The sequence below is a fragment of the Acinonyx jubatus genome, chromosome A1 (genome assembly GCF_027475565.1).
Source record: "Acinonyx jubatus isolate Ajub_Pintada_27869175 chromosome A1, VMU_Ajub_asm_v1.0, whole genome shotgun sequence".
NCBI classification, from domain to species: Eukaryota; Metazoa; Chordata; class Mammalia; order Carnivora; family Felidae; genus Acinonyx; species Acinonyx jubatus.
The window spans coordinates 10,288,095-10,310,976 of NC_069380.1; the positions used below are offsets into that span (position 1 = coordinate 10,288,095).

The 22,882-nt window shown below is 40.4% G+C and overlaps 1 protein-coding gene across 2 annotated transcripts in view; it reads left to right on the top strand.

Annotated features, from left to right (window-relative positions):
* Positions 1-22,882, top strand: part of B3GLCT (beta 3-glucosyltransferase) — a 112,291-nt gene that overhangs the window by 56,682 nt on the left and 32,727 nt on the right. For both annotated transcript variants that reach the window (XM_027064639.2, XM_053214030.1), the window contains exons 10-12: positions 1,032-1,101; positions 7,688-7,801; positions 9,708-9,807. In XM_027064639.2, the coding sequence (XP_026920440.2) occupies positions 1,032-1,101; positions 7,688-7,801; positions 9,708-9,807 (284 nt within the window). The remainder of the gene's footprint in view (positions 1-1,031; positions 1,102-7,687; positions 7,802-9,707; positions 9,808-22,882) is intronic.

Sequence of the window (22,882 nt, forward strand, 5' to 3'; positions counted from 1 at the left end):
GTGTTACATTTTCAAAGATGACTTATAGGTATACACACACACACACACACACACACACACACGCACACACACACACACTACAGTAATGAGAAAGAATCTGTAATGTTTGTTCAGTCCCTGAGGGGAAAAGCCTATCTTTCTAGACATGATGTTTGCTTGTTCTTTAATGCTCTTTTAGGTAATTTGGTGGGGTCAGCCTCCTAGTGCCTTGAGTGGCATGCCAAAGCTGTGCTTAGATGTCACTCTAAACCCTCAAATGATGTTTGAGTCATGACTGAATATTATTAAAGGCCTAAGAGAGATAATAAAGGGCTCAGAAGACCCCCACGAAGCAGTCCCTGGCCTTGAGTGTAGGCTGGCCACAGTCTGCCTGTGTGCTCCCTTTCATTTGAGTGGTCAGCTTGGGCTGGGCCAGCTCAGGGCTCTGTTATTGCCCTCCCCCCCCCCCCCCCCCCCAAGTGTTTGAAGTAGTCCTGCCTTTGGCAGAGGACAGGATGTTGCTGTAGCCTAGACTTGGGTGGATAATACAGGGCCCATAAAAATACTTCCAACATCAAAGTAAGACCAGCCCACAGAAGGGAGTCAGCTCCTATTTTACACTAACACATCCTCCTGCTTCTCTCCCTTTGTCAAAATCTTCACCAGCTGGGAAGAGGAAAGGGAAGGTGACTAACATTTATTGGGCAGCTATAATGTGCTTAATAAATGGAGTAATAAAAGCAGCTTGACTGGTAGCTATTCTGACCATTTTCTAAATGAGCCGACTGAGTTGAGAGCTGAAGACTGTTGTCTGGGTGACACAGTGTGTATAGGGCAGTCTGGGATTTGGGCCCAGGTCTGGCTGATGTCAGAGGCCTTGTCAGCTCAACTACAGTCCTGTTTTTCCCTAAAACTGAACCCTGGAAACAGGTTTGATACCCTTGACGTCGGTGAATTTCACCTCCATAGCATGTGATATCTGACATGGGTATGAATGTGGATGTTCATATAACATAGACTCATATGTGCATATATGTTTTCTTGTCTTTTAGGGACATCCAGTGAAGAAAGAGGATATATTTTTCGCAGTAAAAACATGCAAGAAATTTCATGGTGATAGAAGTAGGTTTTGTGTCATTCATTTTTATTGAACTTTTAAAATCCAAGCTGCCTTTAAAAAAAAGTACAGACCAGATACAAACTCAAGAAAGGGAGAATGAACACATATATGGAAGTGAAAAGCAGTTATTTAATTAGTACTCCTCATCATACCATTTCAGTCACCAAGATCAATTAGAAAGGATAGTTTTGTATTGAAACATGAGTGTCCCTAGCCCTTCTGAATACTGTTCAAAGCAGTGTTTTAAATTGGAAATGGGAAATCTCAGCTGTGGTAATCTCGGACACAATGTGTGAATAACAATCCATTTTGCAGAATAACGTCCTATTTTGTCCATGCTCCGTCTCGGAACTGTACGAAGAATGTTAGAGGGGACTTCAAGGTGAGAGAATGCCAGTGAAGGTTGTTGTCTTGGAGACTAATCCTTCTTTTTACATTTCTGTTGGATGCACACATTGGAACTTTCAAAGTAAGATACGTATGTGCTCACGAGAAGATTATGTTACGGAAAAGACAGCAGGTGGCTTATACACAGTGGTCCCTTCTTAAGGAAATCTTGGCATGCAGACGAATGTTGTTTTTATTCAAGTTTTTGGTGTCATTACAGAATTCTACTAAGTTATGGTGATAATGTAAAAGAAAAAGCCCACCCTAAATATAAGTAGACATAATTTTTTTCTTTTTTCGCCTTATTTCAAGAGGCACTTTTCTGAAATTGAAAATTAGACAGTCTTTTGCATTTTCTAATTTTAGCATATATTTTAATTTTTTTCCATGAAAAGACTGTCGATTTCATGAAGAGTGTGATATTTATGTAGAAGAGATTTCTAAACCAGCTGTCGTTTTCATGGGATTAGAGCTATGGGGGAAGTTCATTTATATAATTTATTTGATAATATGATTCTTACAAATTATGTTTTAAAGGGGAACATTTCCCAAATAAAAGAATATTATTTGGAATTCAAGTATTGTTTAAGATATTGACATTAATTAAAATCTGGTTATGATGAACAGTTTCTTAAAAGTACATAACTATAAACATTCATGTTTACCTAAAATAGCCACATAAAGTGCCAGGTCCTATTAAATCGGCCTAATATATGCACTCATTATGCAAGGAGTTCTAAAGGCTATTAAAAATCAACATAGTGTCAACATTTTCATGATTCACAAATTTAACCTAGATTTAATACCCTTTTTCCTTTTTGAAAATCAGGAAGGGCTTTTGGGGACAATTTTTGACATATCTTACAAAAAATTATCAAAGGAAATGAATGAGGCGACTGCTTTATTTATTTTTTTTAAGCCAGCAGAAATGTTCAAATTGATATTATTTGATCTTGAAGCTGCACTTGGGAGTAGTGACTGCTTTCATAATATTGATGTTAAGGACGGTGGCATAGTCTCTTTTGAGACATTTTTCAACGGACAGTAAAGCAGTAAAATTAGGGACCATCCCTGTTGTAGTTTTCATATTCTACAGAAATGAAAAAAAAAAGTTTGCTAACTTAATAGTTTTGAATGATCTAGTTTATTGCCTTCTTGTTGGCATAAGCTTGAGGTCATCTTTTCAGATCTCCGTCAAACGCTTTTATGTTTGAATTTGAAGTCAAAGGTCTTTAAAAATGACAAGTCTTCAAAGCCTGTTAGGAGCGTTGAAACCAAACCTCCTAAAGCTGGATGCGTTGATTGGCTGCTATGAATTTGGATCCGCGGACACTGCAGCCTGAGACTTAAAAGGTAGCAAGAGGCTTTCACAGTTGGCTTTCCGTGGCAAGCCATCTTTAAACTTGGATGTTTGTTTGAAAAGGTGGTCTAAGGCAGCAGGATTCTAGGGACTTTGATGTCCATATTGCTTGATGGAAGTGAGCCTGCTAGGCCCACGGGGCTCCTTTCCTCTTTTTGGGCGGCTAGTCTAGCCACCAGTGGGTCCAGAGAATTATGCAGTAATCGTATTAGTTACATTGAGAACACCATAGTAACTGCTTCTGCTGACCTCTTCTGCATTTTCTGACGTGTTTTTTACGTACATTCTATCGTCTGAGTTCATATTGACAATTCCACATGATGTGGTAATTAATGTTGTTATTCCTTTGATACCGTAGAGAAATCAGAGTGTGGGACAAGATGCAACTGGCCCACGTTCTTGTAGACTATTGAGTAGGAGAGCTGGGACTCGGGTTTTCTGGCTCCAAATCCCAAATTCTTTCTGCCACAGCACAGCTATAGTGTAATCTCCTTGGATGTATTACAGTCTTAACACTTGATAAATAGTATTTGATATTCATTTTGACATTCTGCTAGGCTCAAGGTCATTTTTGACTTGGCCAGAAGGTGGGAAAGTAGGCTTTTTATTTTCAGGAGCAATGGGGATAGCCAGGAACTGAAATCCACAGATGATCTAAAAGATAAACCAAGCTGCTTAGACAGGGATGAGAGTCTACAGTAAAGCAGAATATAGAGACTGGGGTGGGTTTTTTTCTTTTTTCTTTCCCTGTGCACTTTGTGGTAGGAACAGTGAAGTTACAAAGGCCAAACGACAAGGGGAAGAAAAACATAGATAAGACTGTATATTTATCTTTGGAAAACCGAGAGTCGGCTATACTGTTAGTGACGTGGGTGCCCTGCCCCTGGATGCAGCAGACTCTAGCGATGCCCCCCACCCCAGCTCCTTATAACGTTGGCCACATCCAGGATGAGGGATGGAACTTTCTCTTCAAGGCTCCAGTCAAGGCAAGGGAAATATACACTGAACTCATTTTTTATATTCTCAATGGAGAATGGATAATAAAGGCAAGTCCCAAAATTAAAAAGAAATTATTTTACATCTTGTACCTTTTTGGCCTAACAGTGAAACCAACGTTTATGTAACTGCTTTGTGCCTGGATTTTGATTTAAATGAAATAAAGCATTCTTAGGACACAGCAAAAAATATATCCTATCTTTTGGCTTAAGAAAGAAATACATATTGACACCATCGAAATAGCAACACACTCTTGAGACGCACGCAGTTAGTGGGGTTTGAAAGAAACTTTAAAAGTATTATATAAAGCAAGTTAGGCATAGCCTGTAAAATTATGTTTAAGCAAGGAAAAGGTCTCTGGAGTTTTAATATTCTGCTTGTTCACTTCCTCTTGGGTTATGTGTGTTTCCACTGGGTGACGTGAGCTGTCAGAAAACGCAAAGAACTTTCTTTGCACCATTTGGCCCTGCCGTTCCTCTGCGTGTCTTGAGTGTCTCGTGGCGGCCACTGGTTTGTTCATCAGGTGGTGGGTCGTGAGATGCTCTCCTCCTGCAGCCTCCTCTGATTAAAGAGGTAAAATTGCTGTTTGCTCAGCCTTTAGTTCCTTTTCACAGCTTCGTGAGCACCTCAAAATAAACTTTTTTCCTTTCAGACGGGAAAACACAAAACAGCCACCCACCCTATTATCTTTACTGCAGTCATCTTGTCTAGAAGAGGCGAGTCTGAACAAACTTATGAAAGGAGCGTATGGTAGCTGGCCGTTTCGAGCAGAGAGGCTTCCGGGTACTGCGGTAGGCTCTGCTCGTTTAAAACACGAGGCTTGAATTAAAATGCAGCCAGACAGAAGGCTACGCCGCGTCGAATGGTGTGATTCGATTAATTATTAAAGAGAGGACGGGAGTCAGGTGCTGCCCTCCCCCTCCCCCGGCTCTCCCCCTGGCTGTTGAACGGATCGCGAGGTTCCGGGCTGTTTTAGATGTTGTTGTTTGAGAGCAGCCGCCAGGCTTGCTTTTCAGTTCTGCGTATATCTCATCTTTCAAAGCACGAATGATAACACACCCTTGGGGTGTGTGTCTCTAGCCCTCCCCTGAGGAGAGAGGAGCAGTCAGGGTCTTGTCATGGACGTGCATACAGAGAAGAAAGGTCCATTTGTCCGTTGAAACTAGCAGATTTCCTAAAATCAGGAGTCCTTCACGTTTGATTGTGTGGTAGTTTTCGCACGGGGTTTCAGGGTCTCGTTCATTTTTCACTTGGAATCGGAGTTTTGCAAGTAAATTCACCGGGGGTAAAAATGTGTGTTCTGTGCCTCGTAGCGAGACACATCTCCTCCTGCTTCGAGTCTGTAAAGCCATGTGGAAGATTTATGCCATCTGTGCAGTGGGGTTTTTTTTTAATAGTAAAGTTTTACTTTGCTCCAATTTTAAGTTATCTTGTGGCAAACCTTCTTGAAAGAGGCATTCACTAGTGTTTCATTAGGTGGTAGAAAGCAGGCTTCTCTGTATCGAAAACGAGATGATGGATCACGTGACTATATCAACTATTCTCTCTAAGTTCAATATCTTTAGGGATATAGCACCTCAAAATAGAATATCTTATAAATAGAACGAATTCAACCTAGAATTCAAACAATGCCCAATATTTTAGAATAGAGCAGTATTTTAGAAGTTTTAGGTGATTTGGAATCACCCCCAGTTGAAAATAAAGGCTTTACCTGCGGTTGCAGGAGACTTAGCCTTAGTTTTAAATTCTTTACAGCTGCCAGATACGACAAATGCCTCAGGAGTTATAATGATCAGGGGACAGGCGATAACAATTGTTGAATGCTTTAGGGATAATAGAACCGTAACACCTTACTATGTTAAAATGGTGGCAACAGTCTCGTGCCAAATGATGGCTTGCCTTTTTGAGTGAAGCCCTCCTTTAACACTAGTTCCGCAAATGGCCCCAAGCCTTTTGTTGGAACTTCTACAAAACTCAGTCCTCATTCAACTATTTATCGAGCACCTGCTACATCCTGGCCACCGTGCTAGGTGTTGGAGAGTGAGGTAATTCTTACCTTCAGTGAAATTTCTGTTTCAGCAGTTTCTAACAAAACCTGAGAGCAGGTAGTTAGGTGCAGCAAAGGACTCGCTCTTGATTTGAATAGCATTTAAATCAGCCAAGAAGAAAGACCTGTGCTGTTTAATAAAGCTACTCGAGCAGACAGGAGCTGAGGGCTAAAGGCTGAGGACCGTGAACGCAGACTTTGCACAGCTTGCAGCACTGAGTGCTGGGGACTGAGGAAAATTCTTGACCTCTCCTCACAGCTTCTTCCAGAGTCATGCAAGGGAGGACATTTTACCCAAGAGTGAACATTTAGCGGCTGCAAGCTGCAGGGAGCCCTTTTCCGGGGTAAGTCCTCTGCTTGTGACATGCAAAGCAAACTGCCACTGCAGTGCCAAGGTGAAGATTCTTATTGTGCTGGAACTTGAAAGTAGAACGGAAGAGGATTTTTTTCTACCCGCCCCCCTCCACCCAAGCAGCCGCATCTATTATTATGCATCTTCTCTATTATTATGTTATCTATTATTTATGCATCGTTGTCTATTTTGACAGGAGCAAATCTCTGCCTTTGATTGCAGAAGAATTACATTTTAAGATCTAAAAGTTATTTAGTGGGTTGCAATAGGTAATTTAGACATTATAACAAATGTCCAGAATTCATAGGTCTTTCTTAAAAGCTGGCGAATAATGAATAAAATGGCGTGCTTTGGTATTTTATATACAACGGCTGTCTGACTTTGAGTTTGTTGACACGCACAGCCAGACACTTAGATTTGGCAGTGCGTTGGGAGTTTTTGCATACATTTTTATTTGGGCTGGGAAAAAGGAAAAAGTGAAATGATCTGATAAAAGTCTCAAAATGCTGACCTGAAGATTTAAATTCTTTGCGGTGGAGAGTCTTAATAAATTACCAGGGTTTAAAATCTAGATATGATGATTTTTTTTCTATTAAAAAACAGAAACCCCTTCTCAAAATTTAAAGATGCACAGCCAGTAACTAAAAAACAAGTATCTAAGAAAATACTTATATATTGGGCCAAGTGAATTAATGTCACATAATTAGGCAGAATTCCATCAAGGGTGGAGACAGGAGATGATTAAAGTTAGCTCTGAATTACAGACAACCTGGAAAGTTTTCTGTGTTCTTTTTTAAATTTTATTAGAAATTTATCTGTTAATGATAGAGGTCAAAAATACAGTAGTGGTTCTCAATATTACTTCTTCCGCACTTTTCAAAAGTACAACACAAGCCTGTTGGCTATTCAGTGCAGTGACTCTCAGTGGTAGCCCTCCATGGGATCGCTTGGTTCTCTTAGGGTGTAGTTTGAGAAGCCTCCTACCCTCATTGTAAGGGAGAGAGCTTTGCATCTCAGCCAGAAACAAAGAATATTCCCATCCCGTAGAGGTAATTTTATTCCTCACCCCTCTGAGAAGCATTTTAAAAATCCAGTTGTGAATAGTAAATGAAATAGCCTATGGGGAAAAGAGGAAAATTAAACACAAACAGTATTATCAGACTAGAAAATGTATCATTACATGGACGTGAGAAATGTGGAGTCACCAGGAGTGAGAAGTATTGGGCTCTAAGGTACACTAAAAATGTCTCAAGAAGAGGGTTCTATCCACCTGCTGCCCTTGACAAACAACCTGATATTTCTCAGGGTGGGAAAAGCAAGCACGTTAGAATACCTGAAGAACAACAAATAATGGTGCTCTTCCTTTATAGGTGGTAATGCTGCCCTTCGGAGATTCTAAGCTTCCTTATGTAACTGTGCCAGTGACTGTCACTCCTCTCATTTCAGTCCCCATTGTAAAGCAGACCTGGGCAGGACAGGCAAGTCTCATTGAATACTACAGTGATCACGCAGAAAGTTCTATTCCTACAGTAGATCTGGGGATTCCTAATACAGATAGAGGTGAGTCCTTAATTTTCACTACTCTTATTCAGAATGTCCATTCTGGAAAGAGAATAAATTAGGATGAAAATGAAATGTCTTAGAATTACTATGATTTTTGCCTTACGTAAGTTTCACTTCCTTCCCTCCCAACGTCTTTGCCCAGGGATATGGACCAATTCTCTCAGATTAAGAGCTGCTTTATAAGCACTAAGAAAGGTTGGAAGTGGTTGGGCCATATCAATAGGACAGAGCATATGACAATTAGGATTACTTAACAGATTTTTTTTTATACCTCCATAATTCATTGTGACCATAATGGAGTGTCCCCAGTTAATTTATCATCTTTCCACACAAAGCTTCTCCGCATTGGATTTTAGCAGCTTAACCCGCCAGGATTGTTCTATGCCTGCTATTTGCCAGCCCCAGAAGCTGGGAAAATAGGAACGAAGCCGATGGTTTCTGTCCTCATGAAGCTTGTGGTCTAGCTCACATTTTGTGTGTAATTGTTGCATAGTGTTCACCCACGTTTTGCACTGGTTATGTGTGGCGTAAGCTCTGTGATATTCATGTATTTTGTTAATATTTTAATTAGTGATGATTGGTAGTGCACTGGTTTTTCTCTTCAGATTCTGGCTTCAAATTAAAAACATTGTTTATTTCAAAAAAATGCAAGTAGAAAGCTGGCCACTTTACCTGCAGACGCTCTTTGTTCATCTCACTTTTTATCTAGTGTTCCTGTCACACTCTTTTCTTCAGTTTCTGGTTCCCCATACCCTTTTAGGAGTAGAAAAAGAAGTAGTAAGTTGATTTTCTTGTTCTAAAGAGTAATTTATCTGGATTATTTCATGGTCATGTCTCTCATAATGCCTTGATGGATAATGCACAAAGTAGAATCAGATAAGCCATTCCTGTAGTTATCAATTCTTCTGACAAGGTTACATATATTACTGAGTCTGTCTGTTGCTTTGTTTCGGAAAAATGATTTTAGACTGAGGTTTTTTTGGTTAAGCTTGCTTTTTAGATTGCAATTTAGGTTGCCTTTAATATTCACTTACTCGTGTATTTCTTATTCTATTTCTTCTTTTGTGTTTAGTCTGACATTATTATTGCTATTCCTATTTTGCCTTGCTCCAAAAGGAATTTGAGATGGCCTTCAAATAATGGTTAAAAATACCTTAAGCGACTAAGAAAAATGAAAACAAAGGTCACATTGAGTGGTTTACTATTAGTTAACATTAGCTTGTTCTCTCTTGTGTCACCAAATATTTTGTTGCAATCCGGGGTAGATGGCTGTTTACTGATTTGAGTTCTCTTCCCAAGCATTTTATTCTTAGCTTGGGCCCCAGCATTTTCCATTAAAGCAGTGACGTTTGTCTGTTGGCATCTGAAGAACCGTAACTTAGTCCACGCTGTACTTTTAGGGCAGAACCTGCCACAGTATCTAGCATATGGCAAATATTTATAAAGCCAACGACTGAAGGTGTAATATCCTGCTTTTGTACCATTGTTTCCCTTTAGTTGCAACGCTTGGAGTTCTAAAAGTTCCTTCAGAATAAGGACATCTAAGGAAAGGTGCCAAGCTTTATACTTTCCATAAGGCTTACAACTTTGTCTGGAGTGGAGATAACTGGCCCCGCCTCCAGTCAGCTCAGTGACCTTGTGTTATTCCCGTCTCTGGGTCCCCTGATTTCCCGTGTGTGAAGTACATGGCTTAGACTTCATAATCTCTAAAGCTCCCACATTGGTTCACGAGGCCTATGCAAATTACAGAAAGCTAATTTTTTAAGTTTCTGATTATTCCTGTGTATGTCAGCAGTTAAGCTTTTACTTTTAAAACCTTGAAACTATAAACATGTTTAAAATGAGTTCTATATGTATTTTAAAGAAAATATTACATTGTAAGTTCTCTCTTTGCCTTTCCTAGGTCATTGTGGAAAGACATTTGCCATTTTGGAAAGATTTTTGAATCACAGCCATGACAAAATAGCATGGTTAGTCATTGTGGATGATGACACGTTAATAAGGTAAGGAGCCCTCATCAGCCTAGGGTGGCTTTATATTCTACATATATTCATATTCAGAAGCTAGGATGGGTACTTCTGCTTCTGGCCAAGATGGAGTAACAGGGACTAGATTTACCCTCATGTTTGAAACAATGCCCCAAAAAGGACAAAATATATGAAACGAGGGTTTTTAAGACCCTGGACATTAGGCAACAAAGGACAGTAACCCATGAGACATATGAGACGTAAGAAGTAAGTTCTATGACAGCCCCAGCTAACTGCCTTAAGAGAATGTAAATAGCTGCTGAGGGAAGGGAACCCAGTTGGAACGTGGCCAACTCCTTGAGTTGAAGAGATGGTGCTGAGAGCCTGGGGTGACCGAGACCCATTAGCTTGCAGGACAGGGCACTGGAGAGGGAGAGCTGCACAGAAAGAACACTGGAGATCTGTGGGGGCTCCCCTCAGATATTCAGTTGAGTGTTGATCAGTGCATACATGTGAGGAAACTACTGGACGCTGGGGAGAGAACCAGCCAAGATGATGAGAGGGGATGGTGCCCAACACTCACACAGGGCTGAGTAGGGTACCTATTTCTACCAGCCAGACTGGGAGACCCTGGACTCATAGGGTGTTGGGTAGAGTAGCTAGATATAGAAGTATCCTGCTTTAATAGTGGGAAATAGCTAAGTACTGCTTCAGTCCTGCCTAAGAGATCTTAGAAGACCAAACTGTTTCCAGGTAACTAGTCTGCATCCAAGAACAAAGCTCAAGATTTAGAGAAGTACCAAAATATCCATCACCCAACAAGGAATCACAATGCTTGGCATTCAATCAAAAGTTCCCAGACATGGAAAGCAGCAGGAAAACGTACCCATGATGAGAAAAATCAGTTGATTGAAATTACCCCAGAAATGACAGCGTTAACTAGTTATTTATAACTACAAGTTCTGTTAGTTGCAGCTTAGTAACTCTTACATTTATTCAAAAAGGGACATGGAAGGTATAACCAAACTGAACTTCTAGAGATGAAAACTACTTTGAGGTGAAAAATCCATTGGATAAGATTAACAGCAAATTAGAACTTGGAGAAGAACGTATCGGTGAACTTGTGAATATTGCAATAGTAACTGTCCAAAGGAAACACAAAGATAAGTAATTTAAAACCAGTGAACAGAACATCACTGCAGTGTGGGACAATTTCAGGTGGCTTTGTATGTAGGCAATTTGGAGTCCCCAGAAGGGGCATCTGACAAATATTTAAAGAAAGATTTTCAAATTTGATGAAAACTATAAACCAACTGATCCAGACACTGATTCCAGATCAGTGAACCCCAGACACTACTGTGAGTGTCCAAATGGAGCACAATCACCTCCAAGAATGGACTCTTTCAGTAACATCGTGTGTAACATTTGTTAAATCTCTACTTCACTTGTGTCATCAGTCCATCAGTCATGTTTTGCCACATGTTCATTTAGAGTTTCTTTTTTTGTTCATCTTTACCAGCAATAATATCTAATTGCCTAATGAGGTCTTAAACGTGTTTTGGTTTGAGCTTGTCACCTTTTCCTTGCGAGACTCTCCAATCATCCTCAGTTGCATGAACTCTTCTGGCTTCTCCTAAGTCATGAAGCTGAATAATTACAAGACTGAGAGGTCAAAAATTCAAAAACTAAAAAAAAAAAAAAAAAGGACAAGAAAGGGAAAAAGCAAAACTAGAATTTTAGACTCAGGAAAGAAAGAAAAAGGCAAATTCATCTCTGAAGTTATGACCAAAACATCCAGAAGTAAACAAATTCAAATGAGAATTTAATAAGAGACATGGATAAAAACTAGGAAAGCATTCTAGAAAATGAAAATGGGGTCTGTTAGTTAAAAGGGTGAGAAAAAAAGTGATTAAAATGAACACGTACTGAAGTCCAACACCTGTATAATTGGAGTTCCTGATTGAAGAAAATAAAACATAGAAATAACACTTAAATTACCAGAATAAAAGAGGACCTTAATGTATATATTAAAAGGGCCTACCTGGTAGGTGCCACGGAAAATTGACCTGGGATCATCAACCTCTTCCCATAGCTTGACAAATCCAATAGATTTTGATAACGTCCTCTGAGTCTTGTGACAAAATGATGAAAGAGCAAGAAAGTAAGACTGGCATCAGAAACAGTAGAGGAACATGTTAAACTCAAAAAATGGTGAATCATAAGTTTTATATGCAGCTAAGATGCTCTTCAGGATCAGTAGGAAATTTCTTAATGTCCACCAACTAAATGAGTAGTGTGCACATGCATCCTTCATGGGGAATGTATTAGAGAAAGAACTTCATGCAGACAAGAGAGATGAAATTTGGGCAAGAGGACTGATGGTGAATATTTCATATATTTAACTGTAAAGTTAAAACAGGGTTGGGGAATAGGTATATAGGTAGGGGAATGGTATATAAATATACTATGTTTTGACAAAGTAGAAAGTATGTAACTTTAAAAAAATGGAAAGAAAAAGGAAAGTAGGATCAGATCATGGCTTATTGTATAGCTAGTAGATGGGATTCAAAGGATACCGTGTAAAACTGACAGATCTTAATACTATTAAATAGGAAAAACACAATAGGCATACAAAGTTAAACACAAGATAATGAGGGGAAAACTTCCAACACCAAGAATATTTTTTAAAGCAAAAAGTAAAGAAACACAGTAAATAGTGTATGTATAATTCAAACCCAAAGTAATTTCAGTGTTGAGACCAAATATTATGAGTTGTGTCACTAAATGTGAATGGGTTTAACTCGCCTAAGAACTTTCAGATTGGTTCATAAAACAAACCCCAACTCTATACTTTTATAGAAAAGACATACATAAAACAGTCCTTCAAAAGTCTAAAAGGGATGGATAAAGAATTGCCAAGCCAATGAGAATTAAAAAAATTCAATGCCCAACTCAAAAAAAAACTAGAAAAGAATAAAAAAGCCAACCCAAAAAAGCATATGGAGGGAAATAAGAAAGATACATGTGGAAATGATGAGGTAGAGAAAAAGACCAAATTAATGAATGAGAATTTTGTTTCTTTGAAAAAATTGTATTGAATGCTTTTCTCATTTAATGGTATCTATCGCCTGGAAATCAAAGTGCACAAGAATATATTTAGGAACAAAGGGGAAATAAACATGCCTGTGTCCCCTTATCTTTCCATAAACAAAATGAGGGATGGTTGAACCATGAGGTTGGTTTCTAAAAGGACTGGGTGGAAGAAGAGGATAGATGGAGTAGGGGAGGGTATGGCCCTACTGAATATATCTTTTAATTTAGTTGACTGGGAAAGCATGCTCATATTTTACTAATTTGAAAATAAATCAGTAAGGACAGGATTAAAGTCAGTAAGGATGGAGAGCAAACTGAAACAAATGGACCCAACTCGACTGTGTTTCGAATGAAAACATAATCCCACTGAAGGAAAACTATAACTGATGCAAGTAACAGTGCAAGACCATATTTATAAGTGTACCTTACTCACGTGTGGGAAGAGGTGAGGAATGGCAGACAAATCCTGAATTTGCAGTTAGTCTGATTTTTGTGGTGGTGTGGTAAAGCAATTCTGCAGTTATTTTAGGTACACTGGAGGATTGGGCAAATGGCGTTGGAACCTAGGGTTGTGCAAGAAGGAAATTGTGCAAGAAAAATATGGATATGGAATCAGGCAGGTCAGGAGGTCTATGAGAGGAGATTGGAAGTGGAGACATTTCTCACAACTCATAAGTTTTGTCAGACCCATGATTTCTAAAGTATGTGTATGTGTACATGTGAGCTTCCTAGTTCTTTCTAGAAAAGAAGACTAGAAGCAGATATCCCAGTAGCACTGACCAACTAGGGAGCACTGTGGTGCCGGCTGCCCCACTGAAAGGAACCAGGCCTTCCCAGAGAAAGTGTGGATTCTAATGCTGAGGCAAGAACATTTGGAACATTCTTCACCCCCCGCCCTTACTTTCTGGTATAAAAAGAAAAGTGCGTTTTAGGAGGACAAAGAAGCAGGCTAGAGTGGTTTCCCATTGGCCAAATTTTGGATAAGCATCATATAATTAAGGACAATAAAAAATTATGAACCATTAAAATTAGGAATCCATGAGTTCATGCTTATAAGAAATAGAAAATAGGTAAATAGGTAAAAATAAATGGGGGAGAAAGGTGGTATCTTAGAGTGGGCACCATAACAGAATACCATAGGCTGGGTAGCTTAAAACAATAGAAATCTATTTCTCACAGTTGTGGATGCGGGGAGGGTCCAAGATCAAGATTCTGGCAAGGTAGGTGTCTGAGGCCTCTTCTCTTGGGTCTCTGTGTCCTCACATGACCTCTTCTTTGTGCTCCACGGAGAGAGAGCTCTCCAGTGTCTCTTCTTACAAGGACATTAATTCTATTGGATCAGAGCCCTACCCTTAGGACCTTATTTCACTTTAATTACCTCCTTAGAGGCCCCATTTCCAAATATAACCACACTGGGGGCTCTGGCTTCAACATACAAATTTGGTGTGGGCACAATTCCATCCCTAGCAGGTGGGCTGTTGCTTGCAGGATGATGAAGAGTTGTGACTGGTAAATGTGGAGGTCGTGATGGGGTGGGAAAAGCCATCGCGTTGTAACCATCATAGTAAAGATTAAAGTAACAATCATTAATTGACGCTGAACTACGGGTACGTTTTAATGAGGACAGGGTATTTGCTGGTGTTAAAGCGTCTGCCCGGAGACTCTCGGAAATAGCAATGGAAAAGCGTAAGATGTGCGGATGACATAGGACCCTCAGCTCACCTTGTCGCATGGATACACCTAGATACCACCCACGTCAATGTAAATAACCCAGAAAAGGACCCAACGGCTGACAGAACAGAATCTTCACAGCTAAACATAAAGAGCCCACAACAAAAATGGTAGGAAGGGCAGAGATGCAGTCAGGACCCAAGCTGACCAGTGGGGCTGTCCATGGGAGGGCCACTACAAGCATGGAGAAGGGAGAGGAACAGACCCACCCTGGGCACCCCAGTATGAAACTACCTGCACTGAGAAGATGAATCCCCAGAACACTTAGCTTTGAAGACTAGAAGGGATCAACATGGCCTGTCTTTACAGTCAATGGGGCTTAACACCTGGACCTTTAAATTTCAGAGGCTCAGCCCTGGGAGAGCTGGAGGGCTATTCATAGGAAACCGAGTCCCCACCCTTAAGAGACAGCATAGCAGCCTCACTGAGATACAGCATAGAAGCAGCAGTGTGAAAAACACCTGGGAGAGAGAGATTTATTAATCTCAGGATGTGTGCTGGAGGGGCAGGGATCTTTAGGAGACTTCTCTAAGAACAAAAGAGTTGGCAGCCACCATATCCCTCCCCGCCCCCTACCCCACCAGCCTAGACCCATGGACGTGTGCAGAAACCAGCACAGTGTGTGTAGTTTGCTGACCATCTGCCAGCCCTATGCTTTTCTGCAGACTGTCCCTCCAACCAGGCCTTGGCAGGAGTTCTCTAAAACAGCACCAGGTCTCCTCCCATAGCAAACTGGAGTAGACCTTGCTAGCAGTGTAGACGCACCCCCTCCACCCAGCCCACGGCAAGTCCATCCAGACTGGAAGTGTGCGAGCAGCCCCAGTGGGGGCCGGCACCACTCCAAGGTGACTCCTGCCCCTGGGAGAGGATCAGATAAAAACACACCAGTTCTACTGTGGTCCCAGCAGTGGCCTGGGGACAGACAAATGGTCTGACTGTGGGCCCCACCCACCAACAGCTTCCCAGGGGACGATACAGGGAGAGTGCCCTGTAGCTCAGTGCTACTGCCTCTCTGGCAAATCCCTGGTCTGACCCAACTCATGCCTAAGGCAGCCCCAGACTAGCCCATTAACAACTGAGGGACCAAACCCTGCCCACAGCAAACAGACAACTGGGCTGAAGGCAAAAGCAGCTCAGCCGCAACAATACGGTGCATACAACACACAGAAGAGACAGCCCTGAAGTTCAAGGTTCTGCTGAATAGGGACACTGCACTACAGGGTGCCACAGGACCTAGTCTTCGTAAGGCAACTACTTTCAAGATCAGGAGATATAACTGTATTTCCTAGTACACAGAGATCGACACAGGGAGTTAGACAAAATGACACAGGAATATCTCCCAAACCAAAGAACAAAATCCTAGCAAGAGAGCTAAATAAAATGGAGATAAGTAATATGCCTAGAGAATTTAAAGTAATGGCCATAAATATATCCACCGGACTAGAGGAAAGAATGGAGGAGCCCACCAAGACCCTCCACAGAAAGAAAACAAAGAACCAGAGATGAAGAATTCAATAACAAAGTGACAATACACTAAATGGAATAGTAGACTAGAGGAAGCAAAAATGGATCAGCAACCTGGAGGACAGAGTAACGGAAACCAACAAGTTGAACAGGAGAGAGGAAAAAATAATAAAATAAATGAAGGTATCTCAGTGACACCATCAAGTGTAATATTCACATTATAGGGATCCCAGAGGGAGAAGAGAGTAAAGAGGGCAGAAAATTTATTTGAAGAAAGAATAGCCGAAAACTTCCGTAATCTAGGAAACAAATCCAGAGGTACAGAGAGCCCCCCCCCCCAAGTCAGCCCAAGGAGGTCCACACTAAGACACGTAGAAACTAAAATGGCAAAAAAGAGAATTTTAAGAGCAGGAGAAAAGAGTGACTATATCATGCCACTCCCTTCTGGCCTGCAAAGTGTTCTAAGAAAACAACAACAAACCTTCAGCCAAGAATACTCTATCCAGCATGGCTATCTTTCAGAATAGAAGGACAGATAAAGAGTTTCCCAGACAAAAGTTAAATGAATTCATCACCATTAAACCAGCCCTATAAGAAATGTTAAAGGGGATTCTGAGTAGGAAGCAAAGACCATAAGCAGGAGTAAGAAAAGTAGGAAACACAAAAGTAGTAAAATTAAGTGTGTATATTAAAAAGAAAAAGTCAAGAGATTAACAACAACAACAAAAATGGATATTAAGTATTATACTATAGGCCTGAAATTGGGGAGGGGGGGGAGTAAAGATTTAGTGCTTCTAGAACGTGTTCAAACTTAAGTGACCCTCAATATAGACTGTTATATGCATAAAATGTTATACATAAACCTAATCAAATAAATTAGTAATGGATATGCAAAAAATAAAAGAAATCCAGGTGTATCACTAAAGAAAGCTAGCAAAATGATAGAAGAGTACAAGAAAAGAAAGGAACAGAGAAGAACTACAAAAACAACTATAAAACAAAATGGCAGGAAGTATATATCAATAATTACTTTGAATGTAAATGGACTAAATGCTCCGATCAAAAGACACAGGGTGACAGAATGGATAAAAAAACAACACCCATCGATCTGCTGCCTACAGGAGACACATTTCAGACCTAAAGATACATGCAGATTCATAGGGAAGGGCTGGAAAAGCATTTATCATGAAAATGGAAGTGAAAAGAAAGCCACGGTAGCAATATTTATGTCAGAAAAAAAAAGACTTTGAAACAAGGACTGTAACAAGAGACCAAGAAGGATACTACATGATCATAAAGGGAACAATCCAACAAGAAGATGTAACAGTTGTCAATAGTTATGCATCTAACATGGGAGCACTCAAATATATAAAACACCTAGTAACAAAGGAAGTAATTGATAGCAATACAATGATAATAAGGACTTAGACACCCCACTTACATCGGTGGGTAGACCATCCCAACAGAAAGTCAGTAAGTAATCAGTGGCTTTGAATGACACATGGACCAGATGGATCTAACTGATATATTTACAACATACTATCCTAAACCAGTGGAATATGCATTCTCCAAGTGCAGATGGAACATTCTCCAGGATAGCTCACCTGTTAGGCCAGAAAATAAGCCTCAGCAAGTTCACAAAGATTCTAATCATATTCATCTTTTCCAACCATAACACTATGAAACTAGAAATCAACCACAAGAAAACAAAATCTGGAAAGAACACAAATACATGGAGGTCAAATAACATGCTACTAAACAATAAACAGGTTAACAACAACAACAACAAAAGTAAAAATATACATGGAGACCATTGAAAATGAAAATGGTTGGGGTACCTGGGTGGCTTGGTTGGTTAAGCACCCGACTTTGGCTCAGGTCATGATCTCACAGTCCATGAGTTCAAGCCCTGTGTCAGGCTCTGTGCTGACAGCTCAGAGCCTGGAGCCTGCTTCGAATTCTGTCTCTCTCTCTTTTTCTCTGTCCCTCCCCAGCTCGTGCTCTGTCTCTCTCTCTGTCTCTCTCAAAAATAAACAAACATTAAAAAAAAAAAAAAAAGAAAAGAAAATGGTGGTCCAAAATCTTTGGGATGCATACAAAAGCTGTTCTAAGAGGGAAATTTATAGCTATATTGGCCTAACTCAAGAAGAATCTCAAACAATCTAACCTTATAGCTAAAGGGGCAAGAAAAAGCAAAATTAAACCCCAAATTGGTAGAAGGAAATAAAATTAGATCAGAAATTAACAAAATAGAAACTAAAAACATAGAGCAGATTATCAATGAAACCCAGGAGATGGTTCTTTGAAAAGAATAAAATTGATAAACCTTTAGCCAGACACATGGAAACAAAAAATCAGACTCAAAATCAAAAATGAAAGGGAGAAATAACAGACTATAGAAATACAAAGTATTATAAGAGACTATTATGAAAAACCATATGCCATGCTGAACAACCTAGAAGAAATAAATTCCTAGAAACATACAACCTCCCAGAACTGAATTGGAAAGAAATCGAAAATTTGAACAAAGTGATTACCGGCAAGGAAATTGAATCCCAACAAACAAAAGTCCAGACTCAAATGTTGAATTCTACCAAACGTTTAAAGAAAAGTTAACACCTCTTCTTCTCAAACTATTCCAAAAAATAGAAGAGGAAGAAAAGCTTCCAAATTCATTCTATGAGGCCAGCATTACCCTGATACCAAAACAGATAAACATGCTACAAAAAAGGAGAACTACAAGCCAATATCCTGATGACCATAGATGCAAAAATCGTCAATAAAATATCAGCAGACTGAATCCAACAATACGTTAAAATCATTCACCACGATCAAGTGGGATTTATTCCCAGGATGCAAGAGTGGTTTGTATTTGCAAATCAGTAGGATATATCACATTAAGGGAAAGGATAAAAACCATATGATCATTTCAATAGACGCAGAAAAACCATTTGACAAAGTACAACATCCACTCACGATAAAAACCCTCAACAGCATAGGTTTAGAGGGACCATACCTCAGCATAATAAAGGCCATATATGAAAAATCCACAACATCATACTCAATGATGCAAAACAGCAGGATCAGAAATAAGACAAGGATGTCCACTCTTGCCACTTTTATTTAACATAGTACTGGAGGTTCTAACCACAGAAATCAGACAAGAAATAAAAGGCATTCATATTGGTGAGGAAGAAGCAGAACTTCCACTATATGTAGAGGACATAATACCCTATATAGAAAACCCTAAGACTCCCAAGAAAAAACTACTAGAACTGATAAATGAATTCAGTGAGGTCACAGGTTACAAAAATCAATGTACAGAAATCAGTTGCATTTCTAGACATTAATGATGAAGTAGAAATTAATGCCATTTATAATTGCACCAAAAAAAAAAAAAAAAGAAAAAAGAAAAAAACAAACACCTTGGAATGAACTTAACCAAAGAGGTGAAAGACCTGAACTCTGAAAACCATAAGCCACTGATGAAAGAAATTGAGGACACAAACAAATAGAAAGATATTACATGCTCAGGGATTGGGGGAACAAATATTATTTAAAGGTCCATACTACTCAAAGCAATTTATAGATTCAGTGCAATCCCTATCAAAATACCAACAGCAGTTTTCACAGAACTAGAACAAATAATCCTAAAATTTGTATGGAACCACAAAATACCCCTAATAGCCAAAGCAATCCTAAGAGGAAACTAGAGATATCACAATCCCAGATTAAGATATAATGCAAAGCCATAACAATTAAAACCTGTAAGGTACTGGCAAAAAAATAGACACAAAGATCAATAGATGAGAGAGCCCAGAAAGAAACCCACAATTCTATGGTCCATTAATCTACAACAAAGGCAAGAATATGCAATGGGAAAAAGTCTCTTCAAAAAATGATGCTAGGAAAACTGGACAGCTAAAATAATGCTAATAATGAAATAATGCAAAAATAAGCTGAACCACTGTCTTACACCATACACAAAAATAAACTCTAAATTAAAGGCCTAAATGTAAGACCTGAAACCATAAAAATCCTAGAAGAGAGCATAGGTAGTAACTTTTATGACATTGGCTATTGCAACATTTTTCTAGATAGGTCTCCTGAGGCAAGGGAGAGGAAAGCAAAAATAAACTATTGGCGACTTTGTATCAAAATTAAAAGCTTCTGCCTAGCAAAGGAACAATCAACAAAATGAAAAGACAACCTCCTGAATGGGGGGAAGGTATGTGCAAATGACGTATCTAAAAAGGTGTAGTATCCAAAATATATAGAGAACTTTTACAACTTAAAACCAAAACCACAAATAATCCAGTTAAAAACTGGGCAGAAGACATGAACAGACATTTCTCCAAAGAAGACAGATGGCCAGCAGACACGTTGAAAAGGTGTTCAATGTCACTAATCAGAGACATGCAAATCAAAACCACAGTGAGTTATTACCTTATATGTGTCAGAATGGCTAGAATCCAACATACAAGAAACAACAAGTATTGGTGATGATTTAGAAAAAAAGGAACAATCATACACTGTTGGTGGGAGTGTAAACTGGTGCAGCTTTTGTGGATAACACAGTGGAGGTTCCTTAAAAAATTAAAAATAGAATTGCTATATGATCGAGTAATTCCACTACTGGATTTTTTACCCAAAGAATATGAAAACATTGTTTCAAATACATATGTGCACTCCTGTGTTTCTTGAAAGTATTTACAAGAGCCCAAATATGAAAGCAACCTCAGTATCCATTGTGTCCACTGATAAATGAATGGATAAAGAGGTAGTGTGTACACACACACACACACACACACACACAGGAATATTAACCATAAAAAAGAATGAAATCTTGCCATGTGCAATAACATGCATGGATCTAAAGGGTAAAATGCTAAGTGAAATAAATCAGAGAATGACAAACACCATATACTTTCACTCCTGTGTGGAATTTAAGAAACAGAATGAACAAAGAAAAATAGACAAAACCCCCAGACTCTTAAATCTAGAATATAAACTGGTGGTTTGGGTAGGACTAAACTGGTGGGATTGGGAGGGGGAATGGATGAAACAGATGATAAGCACTGAGTAATGTATAGGATTGTTGCATCACTATATCGTATGCCTAAAACTAATAGGACACTGTACATTAATTATACTGGGGTTAAAAAAATAGCAATGGAAAAAGTAACTGTCCAGTGGAGAAGTGAGATAACAACTTGACTGGAATATCACCAGTGAAGAACAGAAGGGCCAGACACAGTGTCACACATACATAATACTGTGACTGGGAACATATATGCTAGACTTTGTCATGAGGAGACACCAGACAAACCCAATATGAGGATCATTCTGTTAAAAACAGGGGAGGTGCATTTATTATTAAAAATACCAGTGTCGGAAGAGAGGGAAGATGGCGGCGTAGGAGGACGCTGGGCTCACCGTGCGTCCTGCTGATCACTTAGATTCCACCTACACCTGCCTAAATAACCCAGAAAACCGCCAGAGGATTAGCAGAACGGAGTCGCCGGAGCCAAGCGCAGACGAGAGGCCCACGGAAGAGGGTAGGAAGGGCTGCGAGGCGGTGCGCGCTCCACGGACTGGCGGGAGGGAGCCGGGGCGGAGGGGCGGCTCGCCGGCCAAGCAGAGCCCCGAGTCTGGCTGGCAAAAGCAGAGGGGCTGGACGGAGTGTGTTCCCACAGCAAGTGGGACTTGACATCTAGAAGGTTATAAGTTAACAGCTCTGCTCGTAAAGCGGGAAGGCTGGAGGACAAAGGGAGGAAGAGCTGCTGAGCCCCCGGACGACAGAGCTCAGTTTGTTGGGGAACCAAGGCGCTCGTCAGCGCCATCTCCCTCGCCCATCCCCTGGCCAAAATCCCAAAGGGAACCAGTCCCTGCCAGGGAACTTGCTTGCTCCGCACAAACACCCAACACTGTGCTTCTGCGGAGCCAAACCTCCGGCAGCGGGTCTGACTCCCTCCCGCTGCCACAGGGCCCCTCCTGAAGCGGATCACCTAAGGAGAAGCGAGTTAAGCCTGCCCCTCCTGCCCCCGCGCACCTTGCCTACCCACCACAGCTAATACGCCAGATCCCCAGCATCACAAGCCTGGCAGTGTGCAAGTAGCCCAGACGGGCCACGCCACCCCACAGTGAATCCCGCCCCTAGGAGAGGGGAAGAGAAGGCACACACCAGTCGGACTGTGGCCCCAGCGGTGGGCTGGGGGCAGACATCAGGTAGGACTGCGGCTCCGCCCACCAACTCCAGTTATACACCACAGCACAGGGGAAGGGCCCTGCAGGTCCTCACCACTCCAGGGACGATCCAAAATGACCAAGCGGAAGAATTCCCCTCAGAAGAATCTCCAGGAAATAACAACAGCTAATGAGCTGATCAAAAAGGATTTAAATAATATAACAGAAAGTGAATTTAGAATAATAGTCATAAAATTAATTGCTGGGCTTGAAAACAGTATAGAGGACAGCAGAGAATCTCTTGCTACAGAGATCAAGGGACTAAGGAGCAGTCACAAGGAGCTGAAAAACACTTTAAACGAAATGCATAACAAAATGGAAACCACCACGGCTCGGATTGAAGAGGCAGAGGAGAGAATAGGTGAACTAGAAGATAAAGTTATGGAAAAAGAGGAAGCTGAGAAAAAGAGAGATAAAAAAATCCAGGATATGAGGGGAAAATTAGAGAACTAAGTGATACACTAAAAAGAAATAATATACGCATAATTGGTATCCCAGAGGAGGAAGAGAGAGGGAAAGGTGCTGACGGGGTACTTGAAGAAATTATAGCTGAGAACTTCCCTGAACTGGGGAAGGA